General features: G+C 41.7%; 1 protein-coding gene across 1 annotated transcript; it reads left to right on the top strand.

Annotated features, from left to right (window-relative positions):
- Nucleotides 1-9,477: 9,477 nt before the first annotated feature.
- LOC124071278 (transcription factor Sox-10-like) lies at nt 9,478-13,864 on the top strand. The gene is made up of 4 exons (XM_046411818.1): nt 9,478-9,593; nt 10,011-10,684; nt 11,079-11,350; nt 11,531-13,864. The coding sequence occupies exons 2-4, from the start codon at nt 10,242-10,244 to the stop codon at nt 12,319-12,321; spliced, it is 1,506 nt and encodes a 501-aa protein (XP_046267774.1). The 5' UTR covers nt 9,478-9,593; nt 10,011-10,241; the 3' UTR covers nt 12,322-13,864.
- The last annotated feature ends 266 nt before the right edge of the window (nt 13,865-14,130 follow it).

The raw sequence follows: 14,130 nt of genomic DNA, 5'->3' as shown, positions 1-14,130 counted from the left end.
AAATGAGGCATATTTTGTTCGCTATCAAACTTCAGATGTGTTGGCAGTTGGTTTTGTTACCTTCGGACGCTGCCATGGCAGCCATTTCCCCCTGCTTAAGCTAAGCTAATGGCCATAGCTTTATATTGAACCGACAAGACACATTCAATACTGTTTAGTTTTTTATTTTAGAAAATGAGTTTATTAGGTCATTTGTGGCCATGTAGCAGGTTGAGCTGGTCCTGATTTAGTTAAATCAACTGCTGTAACTTCTCATCTCATGTTGTGATTTGTGTTTTGACTTTTGATCAGTGCAATATGTAAAAGCAAATCACCCGAAATTAGACCAAGATTTTCTTTGCAGTTTGAGTGTGTAACACTTGGGGCATCCTGGTGGCCACATGAGTAAAACAGATAACATGTAACATTAACATCCCAGGTTTGATCCTGGTGAGGGTCCTTTGTTGCTCTCCACACTCTGTCTTTGTGTCTGCACTATTAACTAAACCCAAAAAAGCCTTCAAAAAGACTACCTAAAATTTCAAATCGAAGCTCATAAAGCTTTTGGATTTTAACATCATACAGGTAGAGTAATGAAAGAACAACCGAAGCTGTAGGTCTTTGGGCAGAGCCATCTTACTGACTCTTAAACCGTGGCAAAAGTGCATGTGCTTGTAGTCTTCAATGTTTGTGTAATCTCGAAAACTGATTTAGAGCTTATCTTAAAAACAAATCCAAATTCAGGATGTGTAATTCAAATTTAGTTTGCTAGTTGGAAAGCTTTACTTAACATCTTAGGGACATTTCTGAATTTTGTATTTGTATTGCAACCTGCAGAGGCAAACACCCCCCCTCCACCCCAAGCCGAATGCATTACACTGACTTTAAATCAGATTACTGCATGTCCATCTGTCCGTCTGCTTGCGCGTCTGAACACCTTTCTGTGCTCCTGTCATGTCTATCAGCTTGTTTGCATGCACGGCCAGGCGATTTCTCCATGAATCCGACAAGTGGAGTGACATACTTCAAAGTGGAATAAGTATGTCACTCATATCATTCAAATATTCAAATACAAAGAAAGAAGGAAAAAAAACAAATCACAGACACAAGGAACGTCATAAATCACCATATTTCTCACTCTCCATCCATCTTTCTGCCTTTTAACTCGCCCTCTGCTCTGACAACAACAGACTCTTTCATGTAGACATCTTTTCCTAAGACCCCTGAGGCTCGCTCCCTCTTTCTCTTTGGTTCACGCAGACTAATTAAATGTTCTGAGAAGAACTCATGATTGGAAAGTTTGTGCGGGTTTCTGTCTGTCTCTCCCTCTCTGTCTGGTTTAAAAAAAAATAAAAATAAAAATAAAAATCACACAGAATTCGTATTTGAATTATTGTCTCTGGTGCAATTTAAGTGTTGTTTTTAAAATCAAGACAGAGATGTTCTTGTTTTCTTATAAAATGTCACTTTATTTGCGGTTTCAGATCAGATCACAGATAAAATATGTTAGCTCAGGGTTATTCCCATTTGTCCGAACCTCTTAAACTTTAAGGAGACAGTACAATGACTGATGGGTAAAATTTAGATTTTGTTTTGGCAGAAGCTTAGATGACTGATAGATTGCCTGTGCTTCACTTTTTGAAAACAAAAGTTACAAATAGCTTTACAGGAGTAGGAAAGGGGGAAAGACAGATTAACAAAGGCAGAGAAGGTAACATAAAAACAGGATTAAAGTTATGGAATGAAGAAAAAGGCAAGAACTGCAAATAAAGCACAAAGACTTCTAAACAACGGCTTTTGACAGTTCATATCAAACACTAACTGTTTTCTTGATGTTTTCTGCCAGAGACTTCACAGCAAACACTAGAATAAGCAGGCACAAGTAAACGATGCCAACTACAAACCAGTTAAACAGATTATACTATTTACAGATAAATCTAAATCAATTTTAAAAAAATATTCTGTTGTTAAATACAAATTATGTTTTTTTGAATGGTTTCGGTCATTTCCCATGCAGAAACTGCGACAGCTTCTCAAATGACAGCTTGGACTCTGCAAGTTTTGATTTCTGACAATCCACAGTCTAAACAGTGAAGAATTTAAAAAAAAAATAACCAGCAGATCAACTGATCATGAAATGAATCCTTAGCCGCAGGCCTACTCTTATGTTACAGGTCTTAAGTGAAGCTGTCCACAGAATCTCTTATGCGAATGGCTGCTAATTAAAGACCTCCGAGCTCACCTGGATTCATTTGATCCAAATCTACTCTTTATTTTAGTTTTCCTTATTTTTATGTACGATCACACTGAGACACAGTAATTACAAACAATACAAGCAACAAGTAATCACACCGAAAGAGTAACAGAGAGATTATCTTTAAATGTACACTGACCTAAACAGCCTCCACAAGTATAACAGCATGATTTCATACAAATACAAATACAGAAATAAACATTAACAGTGGTGTCATATTCTTAAAATTAAGTAAAGGAATATTTCCAACTGTTGCAGAGGGAGGAATTTTAAGTGTTGCTTGCGGCCGACACATATGCATGACTAAAAAGCGTGCTGGCACGTATGACCGAGGGGCAAAACTGTCATGGAGTCACAATATGAATGCTACCATTGTCCTGTCACCGTCATCCCAATCTTCATCATCACCATCACCATGTTTCAACATCCTCCTGCGTCTGAGTCAGAGGCACAAATATGAGGTTTCTTCATTTATTTCTCAGGCTTTTCTCTCACACTCTGGCTTTATTCTTTCACCAGAATTGCAAATAAACGTCCAAATGTCTGTCCTCATCTCTCTCTCTGTTCTTCTTCTCTTCCTCCATTTGTCTCTTAGGCTGAGATTGTAGCAAAGAGATGCGGACGCAGCAAACCGCAGAACAATAGGCCATTCATGATGCCCTGCAATGCAATGATGATCCTGCTCTGCCCTCCACCCCCCACCCTGCACCAGCCTCCACAGCTGCACAGGAATGTGGTCCAACAAGTTGTCCCCCCCCCTTCCCTGCCGCCGCCACCACCACCACCATCACTACCACCGCCACCACCTCACCAGTGCTGCCACCATCGCAACCGAAGCCCCTCTCTCCCAAATAAAAGAGACGAAGAGGGCAAGAAACTATAGAGGGGGGAAACTCTGCAGACGGAGCACAAAGAGAGGATTCATGCTCGGTCACATACACTCTCAGAGAAAAAAAGAGGGGGACCCATTTAAGCGTGGTGCAGCTGCACTAATTTACTGGGTGAAAATGGGCAAAAAAAGGAGTGGCAGAGGTCAGATAGAGAATCATTTTTTATTCATCCCTATGGTTGGTGTGTCACTGCATCATCGACGCTTACAAAGTCTAAAATGGTGGAAAAATTCTGTGATAAATCCAGAAAACACCTGCAGCCACAGGTGGGATAAATTCACCAGTTTGTTCCCAGCGAAAATTGCAAGATGAGATTTCTGAGCCCCACCTTGTATTCTTGAGAGTCAAACTCATAGCCTGCTGGAAAGCCCAACACGACCCTTGTTTTTCATATACATTTCAAATCTTGTGTAAATACCTAATTTGACATCCAGCCCTCGTGTTACAGAGTCACAGCAAGTTACTGCGTGATCCTCGGTTATCGCTGAATGTTTCTGACCCACAAAACCGCTGAGGTGGTGGAAATGTCATCTCCTTTTTCTTTTGTCTTGTGAAATCACTTGCACTGTGTTCTCAGACATTAGCTGGAGGGGAATTAATGAGATGCACAGTACAGTGTGAAAGTCTGAGTCAAAATATTGGAGTCACATGAGATTCAGTTTTATTGATAGCCTGGCTTCAGAGCTGGAATTCCCCATGCAAAACCACTGAGCTCGACTGTTTCTCACACAAACCCTGAGAGGAAATAGCAATTATGAATTAAGTACAATGTTTTTCACAAATGCAGAAAATGCAAAGGAAACCCAAAGCATGAGGAGAGCTCTTGTATCTACAGATAAACTCATTTTAAATGGTTATTCTCAATCTAGGGAGCATTTTGCGTTGGAAATGAAGAAAACATTCTTCTGTGTCATTTCTGACATATAATTTCTGATCTTTTTGTTGAGTTCGTCATTATTTGGAACAAGTGGCGCCATTCATTTCAAGCCCAATGTGCCCATTGACATGAGAATGAATGCTTTCCACTAATTATACAACAGTTTAATGCAGAATGTGACCCAGCATGTGAATATTTGACCGCTGTGCATGCTTCCCTTATCTGCATCCCTCTCACACTTTCTCTCACACTGTCTGCATCTCTCTCTCTCTCTCTCTCTCTCTCTCTCTCTCTCTCTCTCTATCTTTTTCTCTTGCCTTTTTCCCTCCATCCATCGTCAGATTTCCGGAATTTCCCCTGGGAGTTGTTCAAGTATTAAGGCCATAGCAGAAGACCGTACTCTCTGTCTTTTCCTCTCCTACTTTCTTCGTCCTTTCCACCACCTGATCATCTCAGTTTCTACCTGAAATCATCTGCAACAAAATGTCCTTCAGACATAAACGTATCCACCTCAGAATCACGGACTCAGTTTCATCCTGTTCACACGTGAAACACCACGACGAGACGCGCACCTGAAGGCTGACTCTTTGACCCCTCCCTTGCTGATCGTGATCTTTGACCTCCCCGCTGATCATGAGACCTCGTCCTCCCATCCTCTCCCCCAGGAGCCGCAGGAAACGGGCTCTTGTGACCCAGTGGTCTGTGCAGCCATGGAGAGGCCCATTACTGCAGTCACATGGCAGGTTAACACAGGGACTGACGCGACCATGTGAGCTCTATTTTCTAAAAAAGTTTCAGTTTCCCTGAGGCTCGTGAGAGTTTCGCACAGGACGTAGATGTCTGAAATGTCTGAAAATGCATGGCGGTTTCAGATTCCAAGAAAAAGACTTAAGCTTACTTTGTTTTATCTGAACTGAATCAGCTTAAAGAAATGAACAGGTGATATTTCTGTCTGTAGATGTGGGTGACAGGTGGAACATCCATGTGCTGTTTAGTAAGAAAAGATAAACAAGCCACAAGCTTGAAATGAGCTTTTTAGCTCTGCGATATGGATCAAATGTCAAAATGATATCCATACTGTGCTTTTTATTCTGCTTTACTGTACTTAATGGATGTTCAAAGATCATGAGGCTCATGTTGATGCACATAAATTCTCCAAGTGCCAGAGAGGGGGGAAAAAAAAGTAAATAGAAATAGAAATGAAATACTTGATTGTCCCCATTTAATAAATCATATCAGCACTCCAGACTCCAGGTCAAACCGAAAGAGTTTGATGATCACTTTCTCAGGAAGACCAACCAGTTTCAAGTTCATCAGTTTGTTAAAAACCTCAACTCTGCAACGTGAATAGGCAGGAAAAAAAAGGTTGCGATGCTTGATTAGAAAAGCAAGCAATACAAAAACATAAAGTCATTCGAAATGTAAATATTTTAAAGAAAAGTATCTGAAATATATAGAGACACCAGCATAATTTAGAGAAAAATGAGGCCTATTATTTTCTAGACTGTAGTTCAGCTGAACAACTCGAGACCTGCGGGCAAACTGGGAGAAAGTGATAACAAAACCAGGAAGCCACACACGTCATTTATCTGAATTAAAATCTTCAAATACCAGCCCAGCGACTTTTCGTCTTGGTGAAACGAAAATGTGACATGGAGGCTTTGGAAACAACTTTCTGACAAATTCACAATTAACTAAGAAAGCAATGGACGACACGGTCCGTCTCGTTCTTTGTATTCCTTTCGTATATGAAATAGACTTTAATGTGTGAAACAATATTTAATTTTCTGAGTAACGCACAGGACTTAAGGCAGTTTTTCCTCGCCACTGTCGCAAAGTGCTCAGGGGTTAATGTTGGGCTCTCTGTATTACACTTTAATTAAAGAAGTTTGGTCTAGATCTGCTCTAATTGGGAAGTGTCATGAGATAAATTTGTTGTGAATTGGCGCGATATAAATAAACTGAATTGAACTGAAACTGATTTGACTTTGTTAACCATCGGACATCTCGTTCAGATGAAGCTTTGAAGGCCACGACGCTTTTCTCAGTTTGCTCGATTGGCATCCGTACGGATTTTAATAATTAGAATCTATAGTATAAGTGCATCGATAAAGGCCATAAATAAACTTAAGCATATTTAATGAAAAGCTCGTACAGTTTTTTTTGCTCGGCGGTCCACTTGAGGAAAAGTTCTTTGATTATTTTTGTTTTAGTTAAAACAATTTAAATTATGTTACACATTTTATTCATTTTTTTGCGCGCAAAGGCGGAAAAAGAATTTAATACAAATCCTGTCGAGCTGCAAATTCTAAACAGCAGGTGAATATTATTATTTCCATTTTCAAAAGATTTTTTTTTTCCAACAGTAAAAGTTTTCAGGCTGATTTTCCTAAATATTTCCCTCCACATGCTTTCTTCAATCTCTAATTTCAACAATAAAACTACTTAAATATGAAATGGTACCACTTAACGTATGAGTGCACAGTACTGGAAAAACAGAATGAGAAGTGAAGTAGAAATTTTACAACAGATATATAATAACCACCACATTATTTACAGTAAACAGTCAGGCGATGGATAATAATGTCACAGATTTGTTGAAGTCATTATAAGTCACTGTAACACTTTCGTTGATCGATAGATATCGTTTGGTGCTGAAGTTATTGATAAATTGCGGAATATATGTTACGGGCTAATAGACTATGAGACTATATTTTATTTGCAGAGTAAATATAAGGGGGGAGAGAGTAAATGACTACAATTTGCGATGGATTTTTTTCTTTTTTCAGTAAGGAAGCACTCCGCATGATATTAAAAAATGACCTGGCTGCCTGACAGACTCCCCGGGGGGGTGGGGGGGCTTTGCACATCTAGCTGCACTAACCAAACACCCTCCGTAAAACCGCAGTTTCCTCCAGTCCCCACAAACATTTTTTTCCTTTCTTAAACTCTCCCGCAAAACAACAAGCAACGATCCCCTCATATCAGCTAGTACAGACAAAAGCACTCACTTCACAAGCCCCGGAGGCCTCATGCAGGATCCCAGCGTTGCTGGCTGTTCGGTGGGGTGCAGCATGAAGGTGTCCCCCACCCCACCCCACCATCAACACCACCATCACCCCCTTCAGCCCTCAAACACATCCCAACTATCATCAGCACCTCCGAGGCCTAAATCCAGGTGCTGCAGAGAGTATTTAGAGACAGAGAGGTGTCGGAGCGGGAGAAACAGAGAGATCCGTGCGTCCCGGCTGCGGCAGAGTATTTTCTATGTGTGCGCGACTGGTGTCTATGCTCGGACATAAGGGGAGAAAGACGCACACATCGCTCTCTGTTATCAATTTTTTCCATGTTTGCAGCACAAAACTGCTTTTTGTTCCCCATTTTTTCATTTACGAGGGTTAATGGATAGAGGCTTGGGCGTTTGATCACATGGCTACAATTCACCTGAGATGGAGACAAAGAGAGCAAAGAGAGAGGAGAGAGAGAGGGAGAAAACCGAGAGTCGGGCTCCACATGAGAGGCAGCGGACACACAGGGGTTATTGTTGCATTGTGTGTGTGTGTGTGTGTGTGTGTGTCCGGGTGCACATCAGATGCTGCTGAAGTCTCCTCTTTCCCATCAGGCCATGCTTTAACGGCACAAATCGTGGTCTACAAAGCGTGATGCAACATTTTCACTTGCAGTATTTTTTGGTTTTAGTTCACGAAACAATTGCAATTTGTTAGGCTGACTGATTAGATTGACTGACTGGTTAAATAAAGGGAAATAATAAATAAAGGTGAATTAAGAAACGTTCTTCAAGGGTTTGTCAGATGAACAATCAACAGTTTGTGAATTTATTCTGATCTCCAAACTACTTGTTTCCAACCTTCTTTTAATTTTTTACAGCAGTTTCACTTAACGAAATTAACCAGATGAGAGTATTAGATTGGACCTCTGATAAAATAATTGTGCTATAACCCTATCTGAATGAAGCAAATGTAAATAAACAAAAACAAAAAACAACAGCCTTAAAGCTGAAGCACTGACAGACTCCTGATGACTGTAGGGTGAGTTTAGATAAAGTGGAACTTTTTTTCCCTACAATATTACTTAATGGACTCACTAATCCAAAATCTTACAAGTCCCTCAAAAGTCATTTTTTATCTACGTGACATCATCGTCGTGGGCGTGGCTGCATGGGACTGATTGGTTTGTATTGGACGTAATACAGAGACATAAACGTTTTAAAGGGAATAAAAACACTGCATTTTAAGAAACCTGTGTTGTCTCTGGTCGTATTTCAGACTAAAAATACACCATGCCGTCAGTATTTCTGCAATATGTTTAATTCACGAATATGTAAAGATTAGTAAGAAAGTAGCTGATTTTTATTCTGTTATAAAAACACTATTGTACTTTCTTCAGATTATTCATTAGACTGAATACTGAATAATCTATAGGAGGTGATGTGTTGTCTTTGCTTCAAAATGCTTTGTGCTGTACATCGGTGTCCCTCTTTAACAGACCAGCTGTCCAACTAAACCTGAAAAGCCTGCGTGAGGAACAAAAAAAGGGGGGTCTTGTTAGGTTGGATCAGTTCTCTTCAAAACTTTACAGGAGCATGTTTGGGAATGTTATACCATTTCACAAAAACATTATCTGTGTGAGTGAATATTTGTTATCATGTCCCAGCATCATTTGTCCACTTTTGCTGAACCCAGGGTGGGTTTCTTTCTAATTAAAACCTTTTATAAGTTAATTGATTATCTAATTAATCGAGTTGGCAGGCCAGAGTGAACTGGATGATGAGAATATTTTGATGATTTTTAAAAGATTGTCATACTCTCATGTGGTCAAGTAGAGAAATGTTGATGCTGGATTTATTATTTATTTCCCCCCCCATAACCCAGATATATCCTTCCTCACATACCTGATCTATATTTCTTTTCTTTTGTTTTATGTAGGTCAACTTTTACAAATAAGATCCAGTATTCATTGAGGCTACTGAACTCATGTCTCTCTGGTTAAGTTTTGCAAGATTTTTATTTCATCATGTAAATTGTAAGCTTTCCTTATCAAACTGAATCCGGTTAAATCAGAGCTGAACTTTACAATTCAGGATTTGGGGGTTTTTTGGGTTTTTCTTTTTTGCTTTTTTGAGGAACGTGACCACACGAGGCAATAACTCTCCTCACGATTGTTTATTTGTTTGATATAACATGTCAACACGGCCAACAAAGCTGGCCTTCTCCTGCCTCTAAATGGGCGCACTGTAGAGTCATTTAAGCCACTCCGATGTAAAATCTCACCTCTTCTCTGCTGGAAATGTTGCTGTGACGGACAGACGGGCATTAACAGTGTGTTGCTCCTGACCAATCGGTGAGCAGCGGGATAATTAGCGGACCAATCATGGTGCCGGGGGCGGGGCTGACTATGTGCTGGAATGCTGCCTCTTTGGGAATGTTTTCCACTTTCAATCACTTTTTTTTCCCTCCCAGACCTTCTCACAAGGCGCTCTTTAAGCTTCGGTGTTGCCACACAGAGCAGCCATTCATCGGCTCTACAGTCAGCCACACACACTCCCATGTTGAGCCACTGGACATCTAACCTGGTAAGTTATGTAATTTAAAAAAAAGACTAAATCTATAGGATAAAGAGGAATTTTTCATCGCAGAATTTATGTTCCGGGTGTATAATTATTATTATATTATTATTCTGAGAGGTTCAGCGTTAAATTGACTTTGATGAAATTATTCTACAGGCGAAATATTATTTTTTGATGTGGGTCCAAACAGCATTGTTATTATTATTATTTTATTATTATTATTGACTAGAAACGTAGTTGTTGTTGGTCAAATTTAGTCCGTTTAATCTCTTGACTTGTTTATCTTGAAGTAAACCGGGTCATGTTTGAGTCAATGAAAAAAACAAAAAAATCAACAAAAAACTGAAGCCACCCTATAATGTTCTTAATTTGTGAACTTTGTATGAACTGAAATGTTTCTGATATACTTGATATGATTTTTAGGTGTAGCTGCTTTTGCTGAAACGGACTTCCAGACAGCGCTGGAAAGGATTTGGACACTTTTACGCAGCAGTATGGCTTTGCCTGAGCACAGTCAGCAGTAGCTGGGATAGTCATAGACACCAGACATCTTGTTTAATTAAAACGACTTAATTACACTGAATAGTTTGGCCTCTCCCTGAAACTAATTTTGCACTCGAGGGCTATCTTGTCATTAGTTGAAAGTTCAACGAAATGTCCGGCGAGGAGCACAGCCTGTCTGAGGCGGAATTGAGTCCCGGAGGGTCAGATGATGGTCACTCTCTGTCACCGACTCAACCCGGAGTGCCTCCGGGACAGGACTCACCTCTAACCGGGCCGCCGCAACAGCTGACCGCGCTTTGCGTCGGGGACGGCAGCGGGGACAATGGAAGCAGGTCCGGAGCCAAATCAGAGGAAGAGGACGATCGCTTCCCCATCGGCATCAGGGAGGCGGTGAGTCAGGTGCTGGACGGATATGACTGGACACTTGTGCCTATGCCGGTGCGCGTAAACAGCGGAAACAAGGCAAAGCCCCACGTAAAGAGGCCCATGAACGCCTTCATGGTGTGGGCGCAGGCGGCGAGGAGGAAACTGGCCGATCAGTACCCCCACCTGCACAACGCGGAGCTCAGCAAAACCCTGGGCAAACTGTGGAGGTTTGTATGGGGTGGTTGTCCCAGAAAAAGAACAGTGCAGCCATACAGCAGCACATTTCCTGTGTAGCCTGTGCGTAAAAGATAAGTGGGGATGCAGATAGTGAACGTGTGAAGGTGAACAGATTGGTGAAAATTGGGAAAACACCTACAAACAGAAGTCATCCTGGTGCTTTTTGTTGTGTTTCTTTAATTATGGCGTGTAGTATGTGCCACAGTTACATTTATATCGGCCTAAATTGCGAGTTTGACCTTGCAGTTTTTCTCTATTTATCCATTACGCACGGGGTTGAATGTGACAATGTTTATGATTTTCAGACACATACGAAGAAAATACTTTTACTTTAACACAGAAGGATCATGAGACTAAAGTCGGCCCTTGTTTTTCTACCCCCAGGTTGCTGAACGAGAGCGACAAGAGGCCATTCATCGAGGAAGCTGAGAGGCTGAGGAAACAGCACAAGAAGGACTACCCGGAGTACAAGTACCAGCCCCGGAGACGCAAAAACGGCAAACTTACGCCTGCTAGCGAGTCTGATAGTCAGGGGGAAGGAGAAGCCGGCCACTCCCAGTCACACTACAAAACCCTACATCTGGAGCACAACGGTGGGGCTGGATCTCCCTTGAGTGACCTGCACCACCACCACCATCACCACCACCATCCTGCTGGTAGGTGGCTCACTGGTTCTGAGTCTGCACATAATAATCATCATAATTTTTATTCTGAGATATTAATAGATAGTCCTATACATGGTGAAGAGAAAAGGGAACATTAAAAATCAAAGGCAACACTAAAATGAGATGTCACAGTTCACCTGTCCATGCTGTCCCTTCCCCTATTTCCTCTAGGTCAGGGTCACAGCCCACCCACGCCCCCCACCACTCCAAAGACAGAGCTCCAGTCTGGGAAACTGTCAGATGCCAAGAGGGAGGCTGCGGCAGGAGCGGCTGGAGGATCAGGGGGGTCCAGGGGAGCCCTCGGGGTGGGAGCTGAAGGGGCATCCGGTGGTCCATCATCATCGAGCGCTAAGCCTCACATCGACTTTGGCACCATGGACATTGGTGAGATCAGCCACGAGGTGATGTCCAACATTGAGCCGTTTGATGTAAACGAATTTGACCAGTACCTTCCTCCAAACGGCCACCCGCAGAGTGCAGCCGGGGTCTCAGCAGCTGGATCCTCGGCCTCTTCTTATGCCTACGCCCTGGCTGCTGCTAGCGGGCACCCCGCCTGGCTCTCCAAACAGCAGCAGCAGCAGCCTCAGGCCTCCCCGTCTTCCTCTGATCCCTCCAAGGCCCAGATCAAGAGTGAGTCTGCATCTGGGAGCCACTACGCCGAGGCCTCGTCCTCTCCCTCCTCGGGCACCCACGTCACCTACACCCCGCTCAGCCTCCCTCATTACAGCTCTGCTTTCCCCTCTCTGGCCTCCAGGGCTCAGTTTGAGTATGGAGAGCACCAGGCCCCTGGGGCATACTACACCCACTCCAGCCAGGCTCCTGGGCTGTACTCAGCCTTCTCCTACATGGGCCCTACACAGAGGCCTCTGTACACTACCATAGGAGATCCCTCCAGCGTGGCCCCTTCTCACAGCCCCACACACTGGGAGCAGCCTGTTTACACCACACTCACAAGACCTTGAGGGAGACCAGCTGAGCAGAGGGAAATATGGGAAGCGTGTGAGAGGATCTGAGTGTGTGCGTGTGTGTGTGTGTGTGTGTGTGTGCAAATATGTGAGTGTGAGTTTGTGTCAGTGGATGTGTGTGTGCCATATTGATGTTATAAAAGAGGTTTTTACTTTTTTAGCCAATATAATGCAAGACGCACCCACAGGGCCTTACACAGTTTTAAAAAACAGCCACAAACGATGCGAATTTCCCCACTGCGGGCCTATTGGAGGATTCTTATCTTATCTTATCTTATCAAACTCACACAGTGTAAAGTGTGAATCACAGGACAACAGCCAATCAAAGAAAACGAATAAAACCCTAACAAATGTGTGCCATCTTAAATTTATAGGTTGGGATGTACAGCGAGTGTGTATATGGGAGTTAGACGAGTGGGACACTGAGGGTGAACAGACGTTGCATTGACGGAGTGACTCTGATTTAACTCAGAGAACACAGGGTGAGAGTGACATAATCAGATTTTATTAACCAAACTAAAGCAGACGTTTTTGATGTTATTGTGTTATTTTATATGAGTAGTAAGTTTATTGTCATTGTTGATATCCTAGGGGTGTGACTTTATTGTGATTGATTTGATATTACACTAATACATCCGCACCACTGTTTTATTTCAACAAGATGTTCCCTGGGGTTGCTTTTTCATGGCCAGAAAAGGATAGCTGCAAGCTTGTTATTCTTTGTAGATAGCACACTCTGTATTTCTGTCCCTTTATTACATTGACTTCACAGAACTGAAGAATTAAGCTTTTAAGGGGAAAATAGGAAAAAGAGAGGGAACGAGAGCTCTTAAAGATGTATTTCAGCTCATCACTCAGTCTTGGACACTTACCTCAACTCTATTCATTTTGTGCCAATAGCAAAGGAGAAATATGACTCTGAATACCTGATATAATAACGATTAAAGTATTCAGCATTTCAGAGCAGTAAACCTTCACTTTAGTCTTCTTCTTTGCTTTTTTTATTTGCTTATCTACATTTGATTTATCTAGTAACTGAGTTAAAAAACAAAGTACAAAGTCTCAACCAAATCTCTTCAGATAATTGGCCAGCTTTGGGTCCTGCTTAAGGATTAGAATCACATGTACCACTGTTCTGCACTGCATGTAGGCCAAAATGTTTTTCGTCTTTACAGGTTTTTTTTTTTTTTTTTTTTTTTTTTGCAATATTGTGCCCAAATAGCCCTCTTCCTCTTCAGAAATGTGAATAATGGTCATTACCACAGACAAGCTTCACCTTTATTACGTGATGCATACTTTATCATTTTATACTGACCCTCTTACCATGTAGTTATTATTTTTATGTAAGTAATAATGCGTTGTGTGTCACCCTTTTGCTTCCTCCATTTTGTATAATTCTGGATAGTTTTGTAAAGTGTTCGCTATACATTCACTTGAGTATTTTGCTTCCATACAAGAAAAGCAATGTCAAAATATTATTGTTGTCATCTATTAAATCAATTTATTTATAAAAAAGAAAACTGTAAGAGAGTTATTTTACTCAGCATCGATGGTTCAGAGATAACACATGGAGCAGTTAGCGAATGAAGGTTGAAAAAAAAAAGTAAATGAAAAACACGCTGCTGACGTGTGAACTGTAATAACAACACAATCAGAGCCCCACCACCCTAAGCTGTTTAGTGTGTTTGTGTGAGTGGTAGGCTAAAATTGACTACTAATTCCCCACATTTAATCGGCTGGGGACTGCGTGTTACTGAGAAGGACAAAGAGAGCCATTCAGCAAGGGAGAGGGACAGAAAGAGAGAG

This window comes from Scatophagus argus, chromosome 2 (genome assembly GCF_020382885.2).
Source record: "Scatophagus argus isolate fScaArg1 chromosome 2, fScaArg1.pri, whole genome shotgun sequence".
NCBI lineage: Eukaryota > Metazoa > Chordata > Actinopteri > Scatophagidae > Scatophagus > Scatophagus argus.
Note: the sequence above shows the minus strand (reverse complement) of the source record. Positions and strands in the feature narration are given on the sequence as shown.

What these genes read in the sequence shown, in the direction of transcription:
- LOC124071278 (XM_046411818.1), top strand. Translation starts at nt 10,242, where the DNA reads ATGTCCGGCGAGGAGCACAGCCTGTCTGAGGCGGAATTGAGTCCCGGA. An exon ending in ACCCTGGGCAAACTGTGGAG is followed by an intron (nt 10,685 to 11,078) that starts GTTTGTATGGGG and finishes TTCTACCCCCAG; the next exon opens with GTTGCTGAACGAGAGCGACA. An exon ending in TCACCACCACCATCCTGCTG is followed by an intron (nt 11,351 to 11,530) that starts GTAGGTGGCTCA and finishes TATTTCCTCTAG; the next exon opens with GTCAGGGTCACAGCCCACCC.